We start from the raw sequence: 26,166 nt of genomic DNA, 5'->3' as shown, positions 1-26,166 counted from the left end.
GGACCTTCCTTTTTCTTTTAAATCTTTCTTTTAACCAGTCAGTATAAGCTTAATTTAACCTTTGGATTAAAAATCCCGTCTCTGACAAAGACCTGGCTGAGGCAGATGAGATACGATAAGATGAGGTAGTACTTTATAACATACAGCAGAAAGTCAGACCTTATAACGGTATGTTAATACAATATACAAAATGAAAAAATAATAGAAACCTCCAGAAGTTTAGTAACTGTTTAGATTCACAATGAAATAAAAAATAGAATTTAAGTGAAATAAAGCAATCTCCAATGTATTCCATGGTAATAATGTAATAATAATGGCGTGTAATTAGCACACCAATTACAAGCCAATTACCATCAATTACTACCAGTTACCCTCACATTTCAACACATGACTGCTCTAAAATAAGGACTTCGGACCATGTTCATAAAATATTCGGCCCCCCACTCATAATATTTAACATAACTATAGTATTTAAAAGAAAAAAACATGTTCATCATGATGGAAATGTCATCACTTAAAGAGATAGAGATTAAAACTCTTCCCAACCAGACAAGCATTCCCCCCCCCCCCCCCCCAAAAAAAAACCTTAAAGCGCAGTACAAGGAGACCAAATATGTGACAAATATGTGGTTATTCCATAATGGCGCCACATATTAGTGCCGACACATCAGCCGCGAAGCAAGGACACAGATAAATTCACATCATTTCTAGGGAACGACATCAACACACATATACTTGGCTTTATTTGAAAGATCACAAAGCCCAACCGAGGAGCACCTTGAAAAGCTAAACTTCAGATAACACGTTCAAAAGAAAAGAAAGAAAGTACCAAAATGCCTTATCCATTTTTTTTCTCATCAGAGTAAAGGACTCGTTCTTCACCTCCACCATGTGTAACCACTCTCTTCTTCTCTCTGTTTCTCGCCTCTCTGTCTCTCTATCTTGCCTCTCGCTCCCTCCCTCTATTGACCGCTTTCCCCCCTCGCTCTATCTCCCTCTCCCTTGTTCTCCTTCCCTCCCTTTCTCCTCCATCAACCTCTTTCTCGCTCATCCCTCCCTCGCTGCCACTCGTTGGTTCTCTCCGTCTCTTGTTGTCTCCCTCCCTCTCCGTCTTGCCCGTTTTCTCTCCCTCTCTCTCTCTCTCTCTCCCTCTCTCCCCTCTCTCTCTCTTTCTCCCGTCCTCTCTCCCCCCCTCTTTCTCTCTCCCTCTCTCTCCCCCTCTTCATCTCTCTCCCTCCCTCCCTCCCCCTTTCCCTCTCTCCCCTCTCTCTCCCCCTCTCACTCTCTCCCCTCTCTCTGTCTCGCTCTCTCTCTCTCTCCTTCTCAATCTCTTCCCTCTCTGTCTCTCTCTCTTTCTCTCGCCTCTCTCTCCCCTCTCACTCCCCCCCCCCCCCTCTCTCTCCTAGTAACGGTACCTCAGGTGGTCCATCGTCTCCAGAGAGAGCAGCGTAAGGATCCAGCGGTTTAACCCTTTGACCCCCACCTTTTTATATAATTAAATTTCACCCCTAACCTCAATTGTAACCCCATTTCCACACACACACACCACCATCCCCTCCTTCCGCATGCTGTACCGATCTGCGAGCTAAGCTAATTAGCTCCTCGCTAACTACGACGCTGCTCCATCTAATGACGCTGCCGAGCTGAAATGCCGCTCTCGTTAATTTGTTACTCAGCTCATCCCGGGTAATAAGGACGGGTTTCACCAAGGACACCCACCGTGTCCTTCAATCAGAGTTCGGAAGGAAATCACCTTTCCCTCGCTGCTGATTGATCGATTTAGATTTAGTTTCTATTTTCATTTTTGAGTTCCCGTCGCTGTGTTTTTTTTGGTTTGTTAACGGATGAATCCTCTGTTTTCAGCGGCGCTGGAGCTCCAAAGCTGAAGAGCTTGACCATGTAGGTTTCCTCACAACACTGGGCCACCGGGCACCTCGGTGGGTGTGGTGGGGTGGGGTGGGGTGTGGTCGGGCGGGGTGGGGGTCGGGGTGGGGGAGTACCACCACTTAGAGCAACTAGGATTTTGTCACCATCATGGTATTGATATTTTCCATAGATTTCACCAAGGAGAGACTCAAGCTGGCACACAAACACACAAAAAGACAAATAAAGGAAATGCATGAATGTCTCACAATGAGAGGAGGTGAAAGTAGAGACTTTGGATGATGCTATCGCTGAATTTTATTGCTAAATTGATTGGCCCTGATGCATTTCAGTTGGTTTTGGAATGAATTTGAAAATGCAAAAAGTATTTTAATATATATTGCATATCTTTAATAATGTAATAATAATGATATTAATTATTATTATTGCTTATTTCCAAAGTCAATTAAGGTTATTCATGAAAAAAACATAATTTTTTTCTGAAAATAATATTTTTCAATAAATTGTGCAAGTGCTACAAAACCACTCTGTTCATAGAGAAAATATTTAGTTTGCTTGCAACACAACACACCGCTCTCTCTCTCCTTCCATCCCCTCTCTCCCTCCACCCTTCCTTCTCACTCCGAGCCGGTCCGATGCCGAAGCTGGCGCATGGAAGCGGTCTGGGTGTTCACCGCTCCGGCTCCTCGGCCTCGTGCGCATTCCCCTCCAGCGACCCACACGTGGCCACTTCAGAGCTCCGGAGTCGGATGCATCAGGCTCTGAGTCACACTGTGTCGCCGCGGTGGCGGTCTTCAGGGGTCGAGTCCCCCCTGGTCCCCGAGGACTTGTGCGTGTTGGGGTCTGGGAGGGCGGCACTGTTTCCCGAACCGTCACCTTTACCCATCATGCATCACCCGCTGCCTCGGTGATTCCGAGTCGGCTGTCTCCACTTCCAAGCTAAAAGGGTTTAATTCACCCCTGAAATTCCGACTTGGAATTCTGACTTAAATGGCCTTTCCTTTCGTACTTTTCCACGTAGGAGGTCAGATTCTTTCTTTTCCAAGTTCCGCCCTCAATGGAATGCAGCAAAACACCAACGCCAATCCTACAACCATACCAAAATAACATCCTCAGCGTCTTTGTTTGTGGTTTATTGTACTTTCAGCATGTCAGGAATTCCTTTTTTCTCCTCCGGGAGACTGAGGCAAGTTCTCTGAGTCTCCTGGCCAATGATGTATTTTTTTATTCATATTTTATCGCCTACATGTGGGCATTAAGGCCAACTCCACTCAAAATCACCAACTGAATGACAGAAGCGCTCACTACATGCCTGCTGCAGTCCATGTTTTATAAGGGCCAATTGGGCTCAGGTCTTCAACTTTGAGTCTTTATGTGTAATACCCCAGCGGACCTGAGAGGCTTTTTAAAGTAGAAAAACAGCAGTTTTAATAAGCAGATCTTTTCGGATTTTGACTCAGATCTGGCTCTCTCTCCCCTCAGACATCGGCATCGGGTCGGTTCTATATTTGGGGAAGGGAAAAAAACTGGTCCGAGTGTTTAATTAAATAAATTATAATAATTTACGGTTGGTTCCAATTGGACAAGTTTCCCGGGTCCAACAGGTTTCGGGTCCTATTTTCCGGGTCCCGTGAAGACCTCATGCCGTTGCATCCCCACCGCCGCCTGTTCTCGGATTGTTGTTTCTGCCCTGCGCTCAATCTAGTCATTGCTCGTGAGAAGCCATTAGACACTGGTGTTGTCTTCTCATCCTCCTCTCATACCTCTCCTCCGGGGGGGAGTCGAAGATGGAGAGACGGGCTTGACCCGTTAAATCAAGTGACAAAAGGGAAAAGAAACGCGATGTTGGTGTCCAGACGCCTCGCAATCCGTCACCTCCATGTGAGTCACAGTAGCTCCTGGATGCAGGGATGGAGGGATGGATTATGTGAAGGTGGAGACGGAGGGTTCCGTCCCTCCTCTCCGGGCCTCTGCTTTTTCTTCTTTTTTCCGTCGGTCTCTCTCTCTTGCTCTCTCATTTTTCACGCTCAAAATATTGCCGGGCCGTGAGTCTGCATTTCATCTGCTGCCACTTCACCTCCTCTTCCACCTCCTCCACCTCCTTTCTCTTCATCTTTTTGTCTGTTTTCTCTGGTTTTAAGTTTTTTCCTCTATAACCTTGTCTTTGTTTGCTCCTCTTCTTTTATATCTCACATTTCTTTTCCCCTGTCTACCCTCTGCCACCCTTCCTTCTCACTCTGTCCCTCTCTTTGATGTGTTTTCCCTTTATTTCGTTCCATCTTTCCAACTTTCCAGAGCTCGCCATCCATTTTTACGTCATTTCATCCTGTGTCCATCTCTTTTTCTGTATTCCTCTTGTTCGGGTGTTTTCTTCTCCTTCTCATTTGTTTTCTTCTTCTCCTTCATCCTCTTCTTTGCATTCTTCTTCTTCCTCTTCTTCATCTTCCCTTCTCCATCTCCACACATTGGTCTTATTATATCATAAAATGTGCACCAGACAATCCCTGTGTCTGACATCACAAATTAGACAATTACTATTATTTATATGTCTGCACTGGGAAGTGCCAGGATGACTTGAATGTTTGCACATGTAGTATATATTATGTAGCACATAGGACATAGTGCACATTATGCCACTTTGGACGCAGGGATTATGTTTGTTGTTCTTGGAAAGACACTCATATGCTAATGCTGGCTAGTTGATTCCACTCTGAACTAACTGAACTAACTGTTTTTATACCGGGACTACCGTGCTCTTTTAGGGAGGAAATGGCCAAGGAAATGACTGAACTTCTCGCTAGGTGGGTAGAGAACCTTCCCCTCCTTTTAACCACACCGGGTGATTCCATGGAACTATTCACGATTGCTCGAATATCCTGAGAAATGAACTTTTTCTTTTTTGGAGAAAAATTGTATATTTGTATTTTTGTATTGATGTTGGTGTTTTGTGATAATTTCCTCAATTCAGACATTTCCTCTCAAATCAAGACTTCCGATTGATTCTGATAATTCAGTGATAAAACCGAATCAACGAGAGTTTGCCGCCATCAAGGTGACTCTTCCCACTGCAGGTACAGTTATTTCAAATCCGAATGAGGTCATCAAATTTGTGCATTTGGTGGGTCAGTTTGGTTTAAAATAATTAACAAAATAAATAAATTAATTAAAATAAAAAAACAAAAGGAGTTCCCCACACCAACGTTGGTTTTTCCGAAGCGCCGTGAAGATAATAGCCATGTGACGGACAAGTCACAATGGGCGCTCGGCGGCTAATGTGCTCTTATCTATCTGAGATGACTCATTAGGAGGATGTGGGACCGCTGCCTCATTAGCTCAGTGTGGAACATTAGGTGCGTGGGTGACGTCAATCCGAGGCCACATGCCAGTTTCTCCTACCGGGGCCGCTCTATTTCCCTGTCTGAGGGCTAATTGGCTTAGCGCTGCCTCTCACTACACAACCAACACGTCCTCAGGAAACCAGGTGCACAAGGTTAAGGTAGCTCCGGGCTCCTTGAAGTTCCTTGCCACCGTGAGCTTCTCGTGACTCCTTCAATGGCCTAATCGTGACGGACTGGCGGGTTTGCCAATACCCCAGGAGATGGTCAGCGCCCACCCGACTGCCTGCCGGCTTTCCACCTGTCTAAAAGGGGCAAATCGCGGTCATTGGATTAGTCAGGCTTGTCCGCGGTAGCTCAGAGGAAGGGGCGGGGAATTGTGCCCAAAGCGTAGAGAGACGGTGTGTCCTTCAAGTTACAAATAAAGCAAACGCAACGTGTGCAGTGGCGAGATACTGTAGGAGCCCATGCACTCTGGGGCCTGCAAGTCGGAGGAATCAGAAAGTGGCGCAGAGGACCATGGGACAAGCTTAGACGCAGGTTTAGAAAAGGAGCAAAATCACTGAACCTCCTGACTGCAGAGAGAACAGTACAAGTTCCTTTGCCCAGGGGTCACAACTTTTAGTAGTTGAATAGACAATTGTTAGATATTCTTTTTTTTAGTTTGGAGAGAGCTGCACAAAATATCCCTGCTCTTTAATGCCTCCGATGCTTGTCTGGAACACAATTTTATTTTAGTGTTGCCTTCTTTCGGTTGAAGGTTTGCACGAGAGACCTAATTCAGTTTAGAAAATGTATATACATTTATTTGTAAAATAAAACAATCTTATATGTTAAATACATTTTTTTGTAAAGTGTATGACACATTTTAATGATTGAAGAATGAAAAACAAATAATGACAAAAAAAATGTGTGTGTGTGTGTGTGTGTATATATATATATATATATATATATATATATATACACACACACACACTCACCGGCCACTTGTTGGATCCCCTTTTGCCTTCAGAACTGCCTTAATTCATTGTGGCATAGATTCAACAAGGTGCTGGAAACATTCCTCAGAGATTTTGGTCCATATTGACATGATAGCATCATGCAGTTGCTGCAGATTTGTCAGCTGCACATTCATGATGCGAATCTCCAGTTCCACCACATCCCAAAGGTGCTCTATTGGATTGAGATCTGATGACTGTGGAGGCCATTGGAGTACCATAAACTCATTGTCATGTTCAAGAAAGCAGTTTGAGATGATTTGAGCATTGTTCCATGATAGATTATCCTGCTGTGGTACTGTGGTCATAAAGGGATGGACATGGTCAGTAACAATACGCAGGTATGCTGTGGCGTTTAAACGATGCTCAATTGGTACTAAGGGGCCCAAAGTGTCCCAAGACCATTACACCACCACCACCACCACCAGCCTGAACCGTTGCTTTCATGTTGTTTACGCCAAATTCTGACCCTACCATCTGAATGCCGCAGCTGAAATAGAGACTCATCAGACAAGGCAACATTTTTCCAATCTTCTATTGTCCGTTATTGTTGAGCCTGTGCAAATTGTAGCCTCAGTTTCCTGTTCTTATCTGACAGGAGTGGCACCCGGTGTGGTCGTCTGCTGCTGTAGCCCATCTGCTTCAAGGTTCGACGTGATATGCGTTCAGAGATAGTATTCTGCATACCTTGGTTGTAACGAGTGGTTGTTTGAGTTACTGTTGCCTTTCTATCGCCTTGAACCAATCTGCCCATTCTCCTCTGACCTCTGACATCAACAAGGCATTTTCATCCACACAACTGCCGCTCACTGGATAATTTTTCTTTTTGGACCATTCTCTGTAAATCCTAAAGATGGTTGTGCGTGAAAATCCCAGTAGGTCAGCAGTTTCTGAAATACCTAGACCAGCCCGTCTGGCACCAACAACCATACCACGTTCAACGTCAGTTAAATCCCCTTTCTTCCCCATTATGATGCTCGGTTTGAACTTCGACAAGTCATCCTCACCATGTTTACATCCCTAAGTACAATGAGTTGCTGCCATGTGATTGGCTGTTTAGCTGTTTGTGTTAACAAGCAATTGAACAGGTGTACCTAATAAAGTGGCCGGTGAGTGTATACTGTATATATATTTTTTTATATGATATAATCTGTTTATTTTTTCTTTTGTCATGGGAATAACAGGGTTAAAGTTGTTAAAAGGGGTTCTCGCACCGAACAGTTGTGGGGACTCCCTGAGAACTAGGAACTGGGGAGGTCCCCCAAAAATGTAATACCTTCAAGGTATTAGGTATAGGTATTTTTTCTGATTGTATTCACACTGCCAACAGGAACTCTGAAGTGACGTCAACCAATGGCGTTTCATCACGTGTTCCGTGTTCTATTTACTCCGTCACTTTCACTTATTTCACCTTATCAGTCCACCAAAATCTGTTTCTGAACAAATTTGAGGCGAGAAATAAGCAATGCAGTCGCTGAATCTTCACTCGTATAATATAATCACTCATATTAGATCTACAAGACATAATTTAAAGGTTTGTTCCGTAGTTATTCCACTCAATTAATGTCCGAAAATGAAATAAATACATCTACAATTAAATACCATTTTTATTGTTTTTTTTATTTGCATTGGTTATATTTTATTACCGCTGAGTGCACGTGGGCTGGTCCGCACCCAGAGCGTTACACGATACAGAACAATTTGTGTTTTTATTGTCGATTTATTTCATTTATTTTATTTTCCGACGTTAATTGAATGAAACAAAAAAAGAAAGTTACGGAGTAATTACAACACGGAACTTGTGCTGAGACCCCGTTCGCTGATGTAACTTCCTATTGCCGGTGCGAATGCAACCAGAAAAAAAGCCCTTGAAGGTATTTAGTTTTCGGGGGACCTCCCCAGTCCCTAGTTCCCCTCAGAGTCCCCACAACTGTTCGGTGCGAGAACGCCTTTACTTAGACTTTCTGGAGACTGAAGCAGCATGCGCTCTAACAAAGAACCTCTCGCTCTCTCTCCCCAACTCTCGCTCTCTCTTTCTGCCATAATAGAGCTCTTTTCACTCACTCAAACAAAGACCATGCTGATCTGAAAACCTCCCTCTCTTTGTGCTTTGTCCTTGACTTCACTTCAGCGGTTTGCAATTAACCTGGAGATGCAACCGGAGCAGGAAACACATTCGTACCTGAGAATAGGGCTCAGTTTGTTTTAACCTCCAGTGGACTCGTTGTGGGTGGTCTTTTTTTTGTTTTGTTTTTTTAAACGAACGGAAGCGGCTGCCCCGTCAAGTAGACTTAAACAAGCTCTAAATCACCATGAAATCGTATTGGGATCTTTCTTAAATTCTCCAGCGTTGCAGATGCAAAGGAAACGATTTAATGTAGTGCCCTCTGCATCATTTATTCCCATCGTGTTACTATTGAGAAACTTACCACTCTGCTGCAAGCTCTTACTGTGCTGAGTCTGAAGTGGTAAACAAAAATGTTAAATTTCCTTTTCAAAAAAACTCTCACTTTTGTGGAAACCCAGCCCCACCCATCCGGTCTTCCAGTGTAGTTAAAACAAACGGCTGCAGATTTGCCTTGAGGAAGCTCAAGAGCCAAGCTTTTTTTTTTTCTTTTTTATTTTTTTTCTTTCCCTGACTTCCTGTCTCTTGCTTTTGTGTTTCCTGTGCAGAGGTCCTCAGGTCCAGGCCACCAAGGCCGCCGCCGGAGCCAAGAAGTACGAGTTGAGCAAGTGGAAGTACGCGGAGCTCAGGGACGCCATCAATACCTCATGTGGTAAGATGCTTGTTTTGGATTGTTTTCTTCTTCCTTTGATGGAACCATCCATCTCTTCACTCCATAATGTTTGGAACAATTCCAGGTACAACCGTCTCCATCTCCAGGAGTGGAGTGGTTTCACCTCTTTCCTCACAGTGAGGCTGGGCTCCCATTCTGGACTGCACCCAACGGTGGTGAATTATAAGTTTGTCTGGAAAGGCAAACATTATTTCTGTTGAAATAAGTGAGCAGCTAAGGCCACTGTTTGCCTGTCTCCTGGTCCATCTCTACCCCGCAGCCGACAGAAACTTGTCACATTGGGCGCCACTGTGGGAGCCCGGCCTTGCTGTCAGGAGAGAGCTTTTAAAGACTCCTGCAGCTGCACCCCTTTCCGGTTGCCAGTTCTGGCTCTCCCCACATACAGATGGCGCCAAAACCACTCCCCACTATCACAATGATTAATAGTTAAAAATAATCCAACAATCATTCAATTTACAAGACGTTACAGTTACAATAGAGTATAATGACCGTTTTCAATCCTATTTCCACTGGTATCCCCTTGACTAGAGTATAGACAATGAATCATATCCAAAAGGATCCTTAAAAGGATTCAAGATCCAAGACCAAACCCACCTAGCTTTTTGTTGGTGTAACACCATGCTGATGCCGTCCCACACCCATTGAAGAACCCTCATCATCATCTCCTACGACATGACATCATATTATATTGCAATATTATTTTATTGTGCATTTAATGCTCTTCAAAAGGTGCTAAGAAACCCCCAAGAAAGATGGAACACAAAGTAAACCAGACAGGAGTAACGTGTTTTTGTCTTCAAGCACATTCCTCCGTTCCCGTCTGGCAGTTACTGTGTCCAAGCCCGTGTGTGAGTGTGTGTGTGCGCGTGCGTGAATGTGTGTGGATTTCGTTATTTATTTTTCTGTGTGTGGGCCGGCCCCCAACAGCAGTCAGGAAATTAATGGGCCTAATAATTCCTGGCGGTGGGTGGGCGCACGTAGCCACATCGCAGCGTCTCCTCTGGCTGTTCAGCAGGCCACTCACCTCATCTCTCAGAGAGACGCCACGCCAGCGGAATACGCAAGCAGCGCCGCCCCTCTGTGGACGATCACGTCTCTGGCTGTGAACATTCATGGCCACGTCCAGCGAGGGGACGCAAATCGTCCACATCCACAGAGGGACACAGCTCTGTCCCTCTGTGGACCTGGACGATCTGCGTCCACTTGCTGTGCACATGGGCGACCTGCGTCCCCTCGCTGAGTCATCTGTGTCCCTCAATGTGTCCCTCGCTGAGTCATCTGTGTCCCTCTGTGGACGACCTGAATCCCCTCGCTGTGTCCCTCGAAAATTTGTGTGTGACGAGTGTGGAGTGACAGGAGTTTGGTGTTTGCTGTGTTTTTTTTGTTTATTTTCTTTCTGTCTGTGAGGACGCTCTCCATTTGTCAGCCTGTAAAACGTCTTTCTCCATCACTGTTGCCCTAAGTGAGCATTGAGTATCTGGTTCTACATCTTCTCAATAATGGAGGGTTCTCTTTTCCCACGACTGACGTAATTGACCTAAAAAAAAAAAAAGAAAGAAAAAAATGTTGTTCTGATGCAGCAGTGGGAGAATGTTCCTCATGGGCCATGGAGTGTGAGAGTGACCTCTCTACCTCTCTTTCTTTGTGTGTGTGTGTGTGTGTGTGTGTGTGTGTGTGTGTGTGTGTGTGTGTGTGTGTGTGTGTGTGTGTGTGTGTGTGTGTGTGTGTGTGTGTCTATTAGTGCATCTACCATCATGTTTTTTTTATGCTGGTTCACTGAAGATAGAGGTGTTAAAATTGAGAAGCATACATCTTTCCAATTTTAACATCTCTGTATCTATGTGTCTGTCTGTGTATCTAGACACTAATACAAAGGGTAATACTAATATCATTACAACTGTAATATAATAGTAATAACATTACTACTTGTAGTGCAAATTATAATAAATTTTATGAAAAGGCTTGCTAAAATGCCATTGCTAAAATGCCCAACATATATATACACACACACACACTTTTATTTAAAAAATGTGTATGTGAATTATTTTTGTATTACTCTTATCATAATCATTATTCTTCCCCATCTCAGACATTGAGCTGCTAGCCGCCTGCAGGGAGGAGTTCCACCGGCGGCTCAAGGTTTACCACGCCTGGAAGTCCAAGAACAAGAAGCGCAATACGGACAGCGAGCAGCGCGCGCCCAAGTCCGTAACCGATTACGGTAAGACCAGATCCACCATGCACACCCCTCGTGCACACCCCTTGTGCACTCTGCAGGGTGGAGCATGCACGCTGCAGGAGTGTGGTCATGTGATTGAGCTGTATTTCTTGTTTTGGTTCAGTCACCTATGATCCCCTGCTGCACCAGAATCACTAATTGACGCACAAAACTGAGAATGCAAGGAGTGGAGGTGGAGAAGGCAGATGAGTTCAAGTACTTGGGGTCGACCATCCAAAGCAACGGAGAGTACGGGAGAGAGGTGAAGAAGAGAGTACAGGCAGGGTGGAGTGGGTGGAGAAGAGTGTCTGGAGTGATCTGTTCTTCATTATAAAGTCCCAAAAAGTATTCAATCTGTTGAACCCATTGGGACCCTAAATCGGATAAAAATAAAAATAAAAAAGTTTCTTTGCACAGTAAGGGAGACGTACAGAGCTGTAGTAACTACAGGGGAATAAAGTTGATCAGCCACAGCATGAAGCCATGAGAAAGGGGAGTGGTTGCTAGGTTAAGACGAGAGGCGGGGATCAGCGAGCAGCAGTATGGTTTCATGCCAGGAAAGAGTACTATTGATGCAATGTTTGCTTTAAGAATGCTGATGGAAAAGTACAGGGAAGGCCAGAGGGAGTTGCACTGTGTATTTGTGGATTTAGAGGAAGCATATAATAGGGTGCCGAGAGGAAGTGTGGTATTGCATGAGGAAGCCGGGGGTGGCACAGAAGTACGTAAGAATGGTACAGGATATGTATATGGGCAGTCAGACAGTATTAAGGTGTGGAGTAGGCGTGACGAAGGCATTCAAAGTGGAGGTGGGATTGCATCAAGGATCAGCTCTGAGCCCTTTCTTGTTTGCAATGGTGATGGACAGGTTAAGATGAAATCAGGCAGGAGTCTCCGTGGACTATGATGTTCGCAGATGACATTGTGATCTGTAGCGAGAGTACGGAGCAGGTTGAGGAGAGCCTGGAGAATTGGAGGCATGCATTCGAGAGAAGAGGAATGAAAGTCAGCAGGAGTAAGACAGAATACTCTTGTCTGAATGGGAGGGAAGGCGGCGAAAAACTGAGAATGCAAGGAGTGGAGGTGGAGAAGGCAGATGAGTTCAAGTACTTGGGGTCGACCATCCAAAGCAACGGAGAGTACGGGAGAGAGGTGAAGAAGAGAGTACAGGCAGGGTGGAGTGGGTGGAGAAGAGTGTCTGGAGTGATCTGTGACAGAATGTTCCAACAAGAGTGAAGGGGAAGGTCTACAGGATGGTAGTGAGACCAGCTATGTTGCACGATTTAGAGGCGGTGGCACTGACAAAAACGCAGGTGGCTGAATGGAGGTGGCAGAGTTGAGGATGTTGAGATTTTCATTGGGAGTGACAAGGATGGACAGGATTAAGAATGAGTACATTAGAGGGACAGCTCAGGTTGGACAGTTTGGTGAAAAAGGCGATATTGAGATGGTTTGGACACGTGTGTAGGAGAGAAGAGGGTAACATTGGGAGAAGGATGCTGAGGATGGAGCTGCCAGTCAAAATGAAAAGAGGAAGGCCAACGAAAAGGTTTATGGATGTGGTGAGAGAGGACATGCAGGCGGTTGGTGTAAGGAGGAAGAAGCGCAGAACAGAAGGGATTGGAGGCAGATGATCCGCTGTGGCGACCCTTAACGGGAGCAGCCGAAAGTAGAAGAGGAAACAAAGAACAGCTGTTATCTGAAGTATAGTTATTGCTTTCATGGAACAAAATCAATCAAGGTCGTATCTTCTTGCCAATAACGTTGCTCCTAAAATCCTTCATCACATCATGAAAAAATATAATTATTTCCCAATAACACGGAAACCAGAACGGTGAATTGCAGCTCGGCCGTGTTACACAAAAGTTCCTCAGGCGAGGGTTTGTTTTGAGGAGCGATGGAAGAGAAAGATTTGGCTTTTATTTCTCTTTTTATCTTAGTTTATAATTTTGGTCACTCGGTGACCTCTGAGCTTTTTTCCGACATTATGACCTGTTCTTCTGTTGCACGCTATATAGATACTTACATACGTACGTACTTACATACTTATTGATTACTTACTTAAATTAACTACAAAATTGTGGATATATTACAGTATATACCTAAAAGTGAACGATAAAAAAACATCTTAAAGTAAACAAGAAAAAATTTCAAATAAACCAAAAAATGTATAAACAAAAAAAATAAACCTAAAAACAATCAGTGAAAATAAACGTCAAAATAAACAATAGAAATAAACCCTAAATTAAACAATAAATGAGAAAACAATTGGCAGTAAACCTAATAGCTTAAGAAACAATTAGAAATAACCAATAAGCAAGAATTTTAAGGAAGAAGAAGAAAATCCCTAAAAATAAATAATAAACCTCTGCTCACATTTAGATTCAATTCAGTTTCTGACAAAAATAGGAAATAGCGCAAGTTTGCATCCATATGTACATACATAAAATGAAATCTGTACGTACACACCAGGGGGGGAAACAAAATAGTTCCAACAGCTTTGATCATCGAGCTCTGAGAGGCTGATGGAGACTTTCATTCAGTTCGTCCATTTCTCCTCATTGTCCAGACCCTGTTCAAATGTACTCTCTCTCTCTCTTTCCCTCTCTCCCTCCCTCCTCGCAGCACACCCCACATCAAGTTGTCATGGCAACAAAGAGCTCTCGTTCTTCGCCAAGTGCAGACAACGCTGTTATTGTGAGATCTGTTTGGACTACTGATTAAACCCAGAGCCACACACACACACACACACACACACATACACCCGTCCTGCTGGTTGTGGGTCTGCTCAGATTCTTCGTATGGATGCTGGTTCTCATGGGGAATACTGATACAGATTGTGTCAGTGTGCGGGGTTTTGGATCTAACAATCACGTCTCCATGGAATGGGGTTAACCTCATACAGTGGTACCTCGACTTACGACTGTGATTCGTTCTATAAGAACGGTCGTATGTGAAAACAGTCGTATGTCGAAGTAATTTTTCCCATATACACCACGCTCCCATCATCCTTCTTCTTAGGACTCATCATGAAGGGTGAAAATAAACAAAATACACAGCACAAACACAGTAAATATGAAAAAAATATCGATAAGCCACGAACTACGTGCATACACGATGTAGGTCTCCCGCTGACTGACTGCTGACTGACTGTCGACTGGCGACTGACACGCCAACTGCAAATTTCCACGTCGTATCTTGGAGCAGTCAGTCGCAAGTCGAAACAAATTTTCGCGACTATTGGTACTCGTATCTTGGATTAGTCGTAAGTAGATGCAGTCGTAAGTCGAGGTACCACTGTATCACACCGGGACACACATTTAATATTTCAAATGTATTTCGTTTAGTCCAGGGGTGAAAGGTCACCAGAGTTCAGTCCACTGGAGTCTGTATTAGAGCGTGGTTTATACATACATATATATATATATATATATATATATATATATATATATTTTAATATATACATCGCATTCCAAATTATTATGCAAATGATATTTTTTTCTGAGTTTCCTAAATAGTCAATGCAGATGACAGTCAGTATAATTTTCAAGTCATCAACCGTTAGGGTATAATTCATATGTAATTGAACAAACCTCCCAATGATGACAGTATATTTTTCAAAAATAAAAAACTCAAAATACACTGTTCCAAATTATTATGCACAACAGAGTTTCAAAACATTTTATAGGTTGTAAAGAACTGAAAATGGTCATTTGTTGAATTTGTAGCATTATCAGGTCATATTTACTGAAATCAAAAGCTATTTCAATCAAAAACATCTTAAGAGGCCAAGTAACATCTTAACATAGGACCCCTTCTTTGATATCACCGTCACAATTCTTGCATCCATTGAACTTGTGAGTTTTTGGAGAGTTTCTGATTGAATTTCTTTGCAGGATGTCAGAATAGCCTCCCAGAGCTGCTGTTTTGATGCAAACTGCCTCCTACCCTCATAGATCTTTTGCTTGAGGATGCTCCAAAGCTTCTCAATAGGGTTGAGGTCAGGGGAGGATGGGGGCCACACCATGAGTTTCTCTCCTTTTATGCCCATAGCAGCCAATGACACAGAGGTATTCTTTGCAGCATGAGTTCAAGTTCAAGTTCAAGTTCAAGAGATTATTTGTCACATACATATACATACGGTCATACAGATGGTGCATTGTCATGAATGAAGATGATTTTGCTACGGAAGGCACGGTTCTTCTTTTTGTACCAGTCAGAAACTCTATATACTTTACCGAGGTCATTTTCCCACATTCAGAGACCCTAAAGGGGCCTACCAGCCCCCTCCCCATGATTCCGGCCCAAAACATGACTCTGCCACCTCCTTGCTGACGTCGCAGCCTTGTTGGGACATGGTGGCCATCCACCAACCATCCACTACTCCATCCATCTGGACCATCCAGGGTTGTATGGCACTCATCAGTTAACAAGACTGTTTGAAAATGAGTCTTCATGTATTTCTGGGCCCATTACAACCGTTTCTGCTTGTGAGCATTGGTAAGGGGTGGCCGAATAGTAGGTTTATGCACAACTGCAAGCCTCTGGAGGATCATACATCTTGAGGTTTGCGGGACTCCAGAGGCACCAGCAGCTTCAAATACCTGTTTGCTGCTTTGTAATGGCATTTTAGCAGCTGCTCTCTTAATCCGATTAATTTGTCAAGCAGAAACCTTCCTCATTCTGCCTTTATCTGCAGGGAACCCATCTGTGCTCTGAATCAGCCACAAATCTCTTCACAGTACGATGATCACGCTTAAGTTTTCATGAAATATCTAATGTTTTCATACCTTGTCCAAGGCATTGCACTATTTGACACTTTTCGGCAGCAGAGAGATCCTTTTTCTTTCCCATATTGCTTGAAACCTGTGGCCTGCTTAATAATGTGGAACGTCCTTCTTAAGTAGTTTTCCTTTAATTGGGCTCACCTGGCAAACTAATTATCACAGGTGTCTGAGATTGATTTTAGTGATCCAGCCCTGAGACACAATACCATCCATGAGTTTAAAAAACAAAACATTTAATGTTTATGAAACTTATTTGCATAATAATTTGGAATGCGGTGTATATTAATTAAATAATTTGTTTGTTTATTTGTCTATTTATTTATTTATTAAAGCGTGGTGAGTTTCCGATGCTGTGCTTTTACTTTGAAATGCCGCTTCCAGCTGTGCCGTATGGTCATCATGACCATGACAAAAATGTGATAACAAAAAAAGAAATTAAAGAAAGCAGACTGATTAAAAAAAATAACACCATCATACGGCTGTTGTTGGGTTAAATAAAAATGAATGGATATTTTCTTCTTATTATTATTATTATCAGTCATAGTAGTAGTCTTGTGTTATGCTGAAATGTTCTAATTATGATTATAATAACTATTATTGAGGGTAGATACCATGAAATACAACAACCTCAGGGCCTGACACTAACTTTTGGAAGTGATTGCCAAGTTACCAACCAGGCACCAGCTCTTGGTTAAGTTGAGTAATATTGATCCTGTATAATAATAATCGTAATTCAATATTCTCACTTGTTTCAACATTTTTTACCATTTTTGTGAAAGGAAAACCCACTTGCCTTGGCAGAAGTTTCGAAACATACAGAGGTATACCACGCTTGTATCTCCTTCAATTAAGGGACACTACCGTTTTTGTTGAGGATATTTTACTGGTTTTTGTCCCAGATTACCCAGATTCAGACAAGAAGTTCGATACCAATTTCATCGCTGTGTGTCTAGTGATAGCAATTGGCCGCATGCTAACGGTGTTAAATCAATGCATGGCTGCAGATGGGGTCAACTAGCCTAGCTCCTGTTAAATTTCCAAAAAATTTGATCCCTTTAATCCCTTTAACATATGACGGGGTGGTTGACAAACAAGGGGGCAACCAGACCACCTATGTATACGTTCAAAACTGGTGTGACTGGTTTCTGTGGTGTGTGTAACCTGCATGTTTACTTTCAGATATTTCTGCTGCAGTCAGCGCTGCATGTAAGTGGACCCCGCCACCCAACACTGCTCCCACGCCTAGAGAGTCCCATTAACTTGCTAACAGCGGGGCGCTTGGGCTGGTGGCCACGGGGTGGGGGGTGGAGGTGGGGACAAAGAGATTTTCCTTGGTGTTATGGAGAAAGAAAGAGGGGGATTGGGATGATGTTTGGTGCGGGAATTTCCACGGCAACGGCTGCCTCCATCTAGGTGCTCGGCGGCGTCAAGGGTAACCCAACAAGATATCATTTAAACTGATAAAAAGTGCGACACACTGTAGCCTTTTCGCGGTGGCGGCGCCACGGGACCCGTTGCCGGTTGTTAAGAGCTGGATGGAGAAAGCACTGATTTTCCGACTTTTTCACGTCATAACCAAACCAAATGTACACGGTGAAAGCTACAAAGCCTCTTACAGTCAGATGGATCTTGTTTAGTTATCGGCTCCAGTTCATCGTATCCAAGAGAGTTTGAAGCCTGAATAAACTCAACGACCGGGACCAAATTACATTTTTAAATACATCAGGATGTTTTCAAAAAGAGCATTGCCTCCCAAAATGCTAATTTTATTACAATGTTCTAGTCAATCCGGTGGACTAGACTTGTTTACGGATAGAGATGTCACAATATGTTTCCATCCAAATGTAAGGCAAATTCAAAATCAATGTTAGAAATGTTGCATTATAGAATGTGAATTTGGTGAATTTTTGTGTTTTGAGGTTTTAATGTCAATAGATGACTCATCTGCAATAGGTAGATGTGTATTATAACACTACTTTAGGCTTTTACTATGCTGTCGGGATGAAATGAACCAAAAAGACAATTAGTATGACAATTAATCATTAAGTAGAATTGAATGATTGTGACCAGACAGCCCCAGCTGCTCTGGGTCTGGATCTGGGATCTTGTTGTCATGGCAGCCCAAGTCTGAGCCGTTGGTCCCTCTGGACCGGGGAGAAGTTCAGCTGTTGACTGACACCTCGTCCAGATAAGCAGCTTGTTCTGGAGCAGCAGTCATAAAAAATAAAAGATAATTTCCGTTGAGTTTTAAATTAAAATTATATAAAAATATGAATGAATGCACCCACCACAGCAATAAAGAGGTGCATATCAGCCTATAATAATGTCATAATAATAATAATAATAATCATATTCAAGGAGAAAGTAGGCAGCTGACATGCAATATGTAATAAAAAGATACAGGTAAATATTATATACATATATACCAATATATAACAAATCATTCAAATATCATATTCTGAATTTAAAAAAATTGGAGATCATGCTAAAAATAAAGGAAATGACAATGGATCAACAAATGAGTCACCAAAAGTTCAAGTAGGACCTTTATCTCCTCTAAATTAAACGGAAGAATATTGATTGAAGACATTTCAGTGTTTCAGATTGAGTAGTTCTATTGAGAGATTAATAAAGGCAACACACAATTATTTGGCCCTTAAACAGTGATACCCAGTGATAAGCTGGATTTAATTGGACAGATACGTGGATGTTTTTTAATGGGTTAGGGTTAGTGTTAGTAGGGTTAATGTTTTTTAAATCTGATGGAGTCTGGGCACAGTTATCATCCCATATTTTGTGTGAGCACAATTTATTTTGATTAAAACACAGGCTGCCACAATAATATTCTTAATTCAACAGTAAACAAACTCGCCCTCAACAAGGTTTTGGGTTATACTGGGTCATTTTCTTTTTTTTTTTTTTTTTTTTTTCCCCCTCTTGTTTTTGTTTTTGAGGACGATCGTGTAAAGGAGACGTTCTACTGGTGAAGGTGGAAGTTCCTCTCTGTGGCTGGTTCCATCGCAAAAAAAAAATATATATATATATATATTTTTTTTGTTGTTGTTTTTTTTGTTTTGTTTATGTTTTGAAGGCAACTATTCTGCCCCATGAAGTACGTTGAAATGGGATGAATCTGACCCCTCTCCCTCCAAACGACGCTTCTTCTTGAATCAGGAAGCAGAGCAGAAACCCCCTCTCCCCCTTGTCACCACATCACAAGGTCAAATCAAAATTGATTTTTTTTTATTTTTTATTTTTTTGAAGCAGCAGCGTTGACGTAATGGAACCAGCTCAAGCAATGCAACACCTCACCCCCTTAATCCTCACCCCCTTCCTCTTCCTCCGAGAAAACCTCCCTTTTTCCCGTTCCACTTTGTAGACAGACGCAGAAATCTATACGGTGTTATGTTTTCTTATAAGCGACGAGGACCCTCCTCGTAAACGCTGTCTTTGATTTCTACTACCTCTGATCAGCGCTGCGCTCATCACCTAGTGCGTCCACCCCGCCCCGCACTACTTTGGGTTGCAGCAGCAGGACCTTGCTTTGCTGGGGGGACGGCCAATCCATTATCCCTTCAAACCCCATGGTAGCAGTTTGAAAGCTGGAGTGGATCTAATTGTTTTTAATGCCGAGCAGTTTTGAGCCGGCACTGGTTTTACAATGCAGATGTAGTGGCTTTAAGTTTTCTGGTTGTGGTATGGTGGATTTTCCCCATTTTCCCAAAATCACATGTCTCGCTTAAAATAGTAAAAAAAAACAAAAAACAATGAATGATATTTTGACTTTATTGAAATCAAAATGGTTCTATCAGTTAACATAAGTACTGATTGCCTAACCAGGATTAGCCAGCTCCATTAAACAATAAAACAAACGTCCCTCTCCTTGTTTCTTAGTCGGGGTCATCCAGCTCCATTAAAGCCCACCAGGCTGCATTTCCCCCTCGCTCTCCTGCTCGGCCTGCGATTGTCCCATGGTCTCGCCCTGACACACCTCAATGTCCCGTCTCATCTGATCCACAGCCCAGCAGAACCCGGCTCCGCCCATCCCTGCCCGGCAGCACGAGGTGGCCATGAACAGGCAGCAGCGCTACTTCCGCATCCCTTTCATCCGCCCGGGCGACCAGTTCAAGGACCCCCAGAACAAGAAGAAGGGCTGGTGGTACGCCCACTTTGACGGGCCCTGGATCGCACGGCAGATGGAGTTGCACCCCGACAAGCACCCCATCCTACTGGTGGCAGGTGAGCCCGAGGAGATAAGATAAAATTAAGATTAAGATAGGATTAAGATAGGTTACATTGACATTGACGATATATCATTGGTATCAATATATCATCAATATATTGTATTGTTGTATATGCAATATATTGTTATATATCGCCAATATTGTTATATATGTGCAATAGGTCAAGGAAATGTCTTCCTTTGATTGTATAGTTGTACATTGTTCCCCCATGGGGTTGTAGAATGGGAGCTTAACCTTTTTTTTTGGGGGGGGTGGGATTAAGTCGTCAAAGGTCTTCATTTTTTTCATTTTCGTAGGATTAAATAATTAACGTAACGTCATAAATAACACATCCGTTAACATGCTGATTCCCTGCGACTTAAACTCTTAAAGGGACAGTGCGGGCTTATCGGCGTATAGATAATTGAAACACAAATGAATATAAGTTCACATTGATCTGGATTTTGGTGATGTTCAAACAAAATCAAGCAGTGAAGCTGTGATATGTTCGCAAGACTTGTGAACATATTTGTGGTCAATGGCGGGTTCCCACTTTACGCTGGTTATTGTTTATGCTGCCTGCTATATTTATTTTTAGCGGTTCAGCCTGTGGGGCCGGATCCCCCATTGATATTGTTCTGGGATAATTCAGAACTTTTAAATCTAAGACTATTTCAAACAGAAGAACGGCAGAAGCTAGAAAAACAGATCACTTCTTGTTTGAACTAGTGCGTCACAAACACCTCCTGGTTGAAGTTTCATCAAAATCAATCCGCATACGGAGCAGCAATTAGTGAAAAACCGACCAAATTTGACCAAAATCACAGACGCAGTCCGATGCATTCAACGGCAAAATATGTCCAACCCGGCTAAAGGTATCTGGAACACAATGACATAAACTACTAACAGGGTTGAGGTGTAATTTAAACCGGTATGTCACAAGCATCTCATGGTTTCAACTTCATCCAAATCCATCCTTGTATGGAGCAGATATTAGTGAAAAAAAAGTATTCAGCAGGCCAGACACTTTATTCATCATACTATTTACTATAAATGTGCAGGTTATGATTCAGAATGTAGATTGACACAGTGTACGGTGTAGCCTCTGTCGCTCTGTAGTGGCTCGACATTACAAAGTATGTGTTTTCGTTTATATTTATGTACCTTCGTAACTGGTAGAGATCTGTGGATCTGTTTGATTGATATTTTTAAACACACTGGATGCTCAGGTTTTTTTTGGAATGGGACAGTCGCTAAACTCAGTTGTGTTTAAAAACTTTGTTTCATACATGCAGGAAACAAACTCAAATAAATAGATCTGCTCTTATTCTCTGAGTTTGATTCATGTTTTCATTTTCTATACAAGTAAAACACTAAGTAAACAAAATAAATGTAAATCATTCTCTATGAGATTATATAGCAACTGTGCTGCCCAGAGCGGCAAAATGCCTCGTACCGGAGCTGGGGTCCATGCGCCTTTTCTTTTCTTTTTTGAGCACCTGCCCCTCAATGTCGGCACGCCGCTGTAGAGCGGGAAGTGAGATCATCTGATGAAATCTGCCCAAGCCTAACCTCTACTCTACCTCTACTTTATTCTACCTTTACTCTACCGCTACCTTCCTTTACTCTACCTCTACTCTACCTCTATTCTATTCTACCTTTACCCTACTACTTTGCCTGTACTTTGACTCGACCTCGACCCTACCTCTAGTTATTTGTTTGTTTATTCATTTATTATACTTTATTAACCCCTCTGGGGGGAATTACAGCACCCAGGGAACACAGCACCCAGGGACCCACGCCACCTCTTTTGCCAGTGCCTTTGGTCAGGGGCACCAGCTGGAGTATTAACCCCTAACACACGTCTCTACTCTACGTCTACTCTATTCTACCTTTACACTGCCTCTATTGTACCTGCTTTTACTCTACCTCCCTATTTTTCCACTCTACCTTTACTTGACCTCTACTATACTCTCCTCTACGCTACCTCTAATCTCTCTCCTGCTACTCTACCTCCCTTGACCCTACTTTTACTCGACTCCACCTCCCTATACTCTCTCCCTCTACTCTACGCAGCTCCACCTGTGCAGGGATTTCCAAACTTTTATATGGAAGCATCCTTTTGGTACTTCCGTGTTTGTCCGGTGGGTGGTCCGCTAAATGTCCTTTCTCCATGTTGACGCCCCCATGTCTCCCCCTGCCCTCCCAGGTAAGGACGACATGGAGATGTGTGAGCTAAGCCTGGAGGAGACAGGTCTGACCCGGAAGCGCGGCGCTGAGATCCTGCCGCGGCAGTTTGAGGAGATCTGGGAGCGCTGCGGTGGCCTGCATTACCTGCGCAGTGCCATCGAGAGCCGTCAGGCACGCCCCACTTACGCCACCGCCATGCTGCAGAGCGCCCTTAAGTGATGGGGAGGGAGGCACAAAGGGAGTAACACACCACCAGCCGGGAAGGAGGGGAGGGAGGGCGTCAAGTGAACAGCGTTTTTTTTTTTTTGTTTTTGTTTTTTTAACAAACAAAAAAAATGTTTTTGACGTTCATATTTTTATTTTATTTCTTTCCCGGGATGAGTGGGTGGGTGTGTGGGAAGGAGGGAGGGTAGAAGAAGATTTTTTTGCATTTCTACACCGAAAAAAGAAAAAAATCACACCTGAACGATCACGTCCAGTTCCGTTTCCTGTTTTCCATGGAATTCTGCTTCTCTATCTCTCTTTGTTTAACATTTGTTTAGACGTTTTTAACTACAAAGCCTTAAAATGAAATGAAAACAATAAATTAACAACCTCAAACAGGATTCAAAAGCTATATAAAATAAAATAGAACTATTTCAAAGCTGCCCCCCCCCCCAAAAAAAACCATCCATAGTTTGTTTCTACTTTTGACATTAATTGGTCCGTGTTCACCATGATGCATTCTGTGTGCACGTGTGCGCATCCGTAGTTAATTTTTGGGGGGATTCTTGCACATGGAGACATCGGGTCCTGCATGACTGTTAGACACCCCTCCATGGAACCCGCCATTCATTCCGTCTTTGCCTACATTCTCTAATTTATATATATATATATATATATATATATTGGAATATTTATTTGGTCTTCCCAGCGGAGTGTAACATGAGACTCATTTTAGTGCTTCCCATTGGTTTGGCTTGGTTTTCGGACTTAATTTCCTTCCCCGCCCCACAAAAGATTACTCGCTTTATCCCAAAGAAAACGTACAAATGAATGCATTAAATCAACGATCTGTCGGGTTTTTGTTTTTTTTATCAAAAAAGAAAATTTCCACCCATAAATCATTCTCTTCTCGAGGTTTGTTTGTTATGCATTTTTGTGGCCGATGGAGATTCTGGCGCCACCGAGTGTGAATTATGCAATTAATACGCTCCTTAAACAAATAAAACATTCACATAGTCTTGTGGGGACCTGGGGAAAAAATACTTTAAATCCCTCTCGAGATGTCCAGATTCACTTAATGTTGCATGAGTTTTTGGTGGATCAAAAAAAAATCACACACAAAAACTGCTCCCAGATCCACAGATTTGTACCTTTGTGTCACTTGAACGGCTTCGAAGAAACGTATTGACTTTCCTCTCCAAAAAAAGAATATCGATATCAAAGCTCAATATCTACTCCCAAAAAGTAAAATATCTCTGAAATAAGTGTTTTTTTTAATCCCATTACAGACTACGTTTCTAAGCTTCAGGACTTTAATTCATGCACCTTGTACGATACACTAGCTACAAAACCCCGCCCCGCCCCCCAAAAAGCTGGACGACACCGAATATTGTCTGTCCACCAATGTCTGTTTGGGAGAAGCGCATTTCGAGCTCCAACTGGAATCTACACATTTATTTTTCAACGCAAAGCACACTTTCTGATGTCGACAGTTGGGTGCGGTCTGGTTCAGGAATGAAGGGATGGAGCCTTGGGATTGTTGGGTGAAAGCAATAATTCAAAACTCCACGCTGGAGTTTGTCTTTCCTGAATTGTATCCATTGTTTTTCAAAGCGCATACGATGACGACTAGGACTCCGGCTCCTCATCTTGCTGCATTCTGACGCTTGACCACCAGGGTTCAGCAGCAGCAACAAACCCCCACGAGAGTCGCTGATACCAACTGTTAGGGAATTAAAATATATATATGTATGTATGTATGTCTGGCATTTGATATGATCTGTTTCCCGGCACGCATTACAATCATTCCTCGGGGTAGAATTGCCTTTGTCCACTGTTGTTTTTCTAATGCTAATCTCTTAACGGATGAATAAAAAAATGCAAACTTTCTTGTTTCACTCCTCATGTCATTTCAGCATTTTTTTGGCGGAATCAGTGCATTGTGAAGAAAAATCTTTTTTATTTTATTTATTTATTATCTACATTATTTTTTAAACCATTTGAAGCTGTTCATTCAATACCGGATCAATTGAATTCATTTTGATGCACTCAGGATGACTTTGGATGACCGACAGAATAAGGTTTAGGTTCTAGGTAAATACCGTCGTTAGTTTTCCTTTAATTCGGTTGTAGGATCGACACAACGGCAAACACAATTTCTACGGAACGGCACAAAAAAAGTTTTCTCACTGACACTCAATGTGTTTTGAAAATGATCCACTTTATAAAACTTCACAGGTAAATGACTATACAGACTTATATACTTATACTTACAGACAAGGACCGGGACAGAAAGACGTTTATCATCAATTTACATGATATTTACAGAAGCGCGATGACACCGGCACAGACAAAGGCTCCGTTTGCACAGGCAGAGTTGTTCTTCCCTTCAGTCCTTTTAAAGTCCAAACCTTCCCATTGTGGCTTTCAATTGGAGCTAGAAGAGCCGGGGAACAGAAAGGTCCCTAAATCCAGGCTCCGGGTCAGCGATTGGGTTAAATTTCAAACGTCAGAAAATTAAGATAAAGCATCTTGATTTCTTCCATAGAAGCACAATGTTTCTAATTTAAAAAAAAAATACAGTGGTACCTCGACTTACGACTGTAATTGGTTCTATAAGAACGGTCCTATGTTAAAACAGTCGTATGTCGAAGCAATTTTTCCCATATAGATTATGAAATCATGAAGGGTGAAAATAAAATACACAGCACAAAGGCAGTAAATATGAAAAAAATATCAATAAGCCACGAACTACGTGCACACACGATGTAGGTCGCCTGCTGACTGACTGCTGACTGACTGCTGACTGGCCGCCGACGCGACAACTGCAAATTTCCACAGTCATATCTTGGAGCAGTCGGTCGCAAGTCGATACAAATTTTCGCAACTATCGCTGCTCGTATCTTGGATTAGTTGTAAGCAGATGCAGTCGTAAGTCGAGGTACCACTGTGTGTGTGTGTGTGTGTATATATATATATATATATATCACAATCTTCATGTTCTATTGACCCCAAATCAACAGGTTAATGCAGTTCGGTAAAAGCCCGGGATACCAAAGTTTATTTGGGTTTTTTTGGAGTTCCTGTTGGCTGTGACAATAGTGGTTTTGGTGCATCCCTGTAGATATTACGCTCCCAAAATCCTGATAATTTCCCGATCACACTGTGGCTGGTTTAGAATTCTAGTGAAGGGGGAACGTTGGAGGAACAGGGCTTGGACATACGTGTCATCTCCATTTTGGTCCAATGCAATGCCCTTATTTCCAGTATTTCCATGTATATTTTCCAAACTGGGTGCTTTTATGTCTAACTACCACCTGTACGTCGTGCATTTTGACTTTTTTGTCTGCGGCACCTTCATTTATTCTCAAACACTGCCTAAAAAAAAAATGGAGCCTCCACATTTAAAAGGCCCGGGGGGGGGGGGGGGGCAGAAGAGAGCAAAAATGAAAAAACCCGCATCACATCCCGGTTCTCCCGTAACGGTCCAGCTCTAGTGAAACTTAACGCAGTGCCATCAGTGTTAAAA

At 42.8% G+C, this 26,166-nt stretch overlaps 1 protein-coding gene across 1 annotated transcript in view; it reads left to right on the top strand.

Annotated features, from left to right (window-relative positions):
- LOC307248231 (unconventional myosin-VI-like) overlaps window positions 1–22,700 on the top strand; it is a 146,117-nt gene extending 123,417 nt beyond the window's left edge. Inside the window, exons 29-34 of the mRNA XM_080024561.1 lie at window positions 1,407–1,448; window positions 1,864–1,899; window positions 8,891–8,994; window positions 11,105–11,236; window positions 20,041–20,259; window positions 22,453–22,700. Coding sequence (XP_079880687.1) covers window positions 1,407–1,448; window positions 1,864–1,899; window positions 8,891–8,994; window positions 11,105–11,236; window positions 20,041–20,259; window positions 22,453–22,652 — 733 coding nt within the window. The 3' untranslated portion in view covers window positions 22,653–22,700. The remainder of the gene's footprint in view (window positions 1–1,406; window positions 1,449–1,863; window positions 1,900–8,890; window positions 8,995–11,104; window positions 11,237–20,040; window positions 20,260–22,452) is intronic.
- Window positions 22,701–26,166: the final 3,466 nt, after the last annotated feature.

This window comes from Zeus faber (genome assembly GCF_960531495.2).
Source record: "Zeus faber genome assembly, chromosome: 2".
Taxonomy (NCBI): Eukaryota; Metazoa; Chordata; class Actinopteri; order Zeiformes; family Zeidae; genus Zeus; species Zeus faber.
Note: the sequence above shows the minus strand (reverse complement) of the source record. Positions and strands in the feature narration are given on the sequence as shown.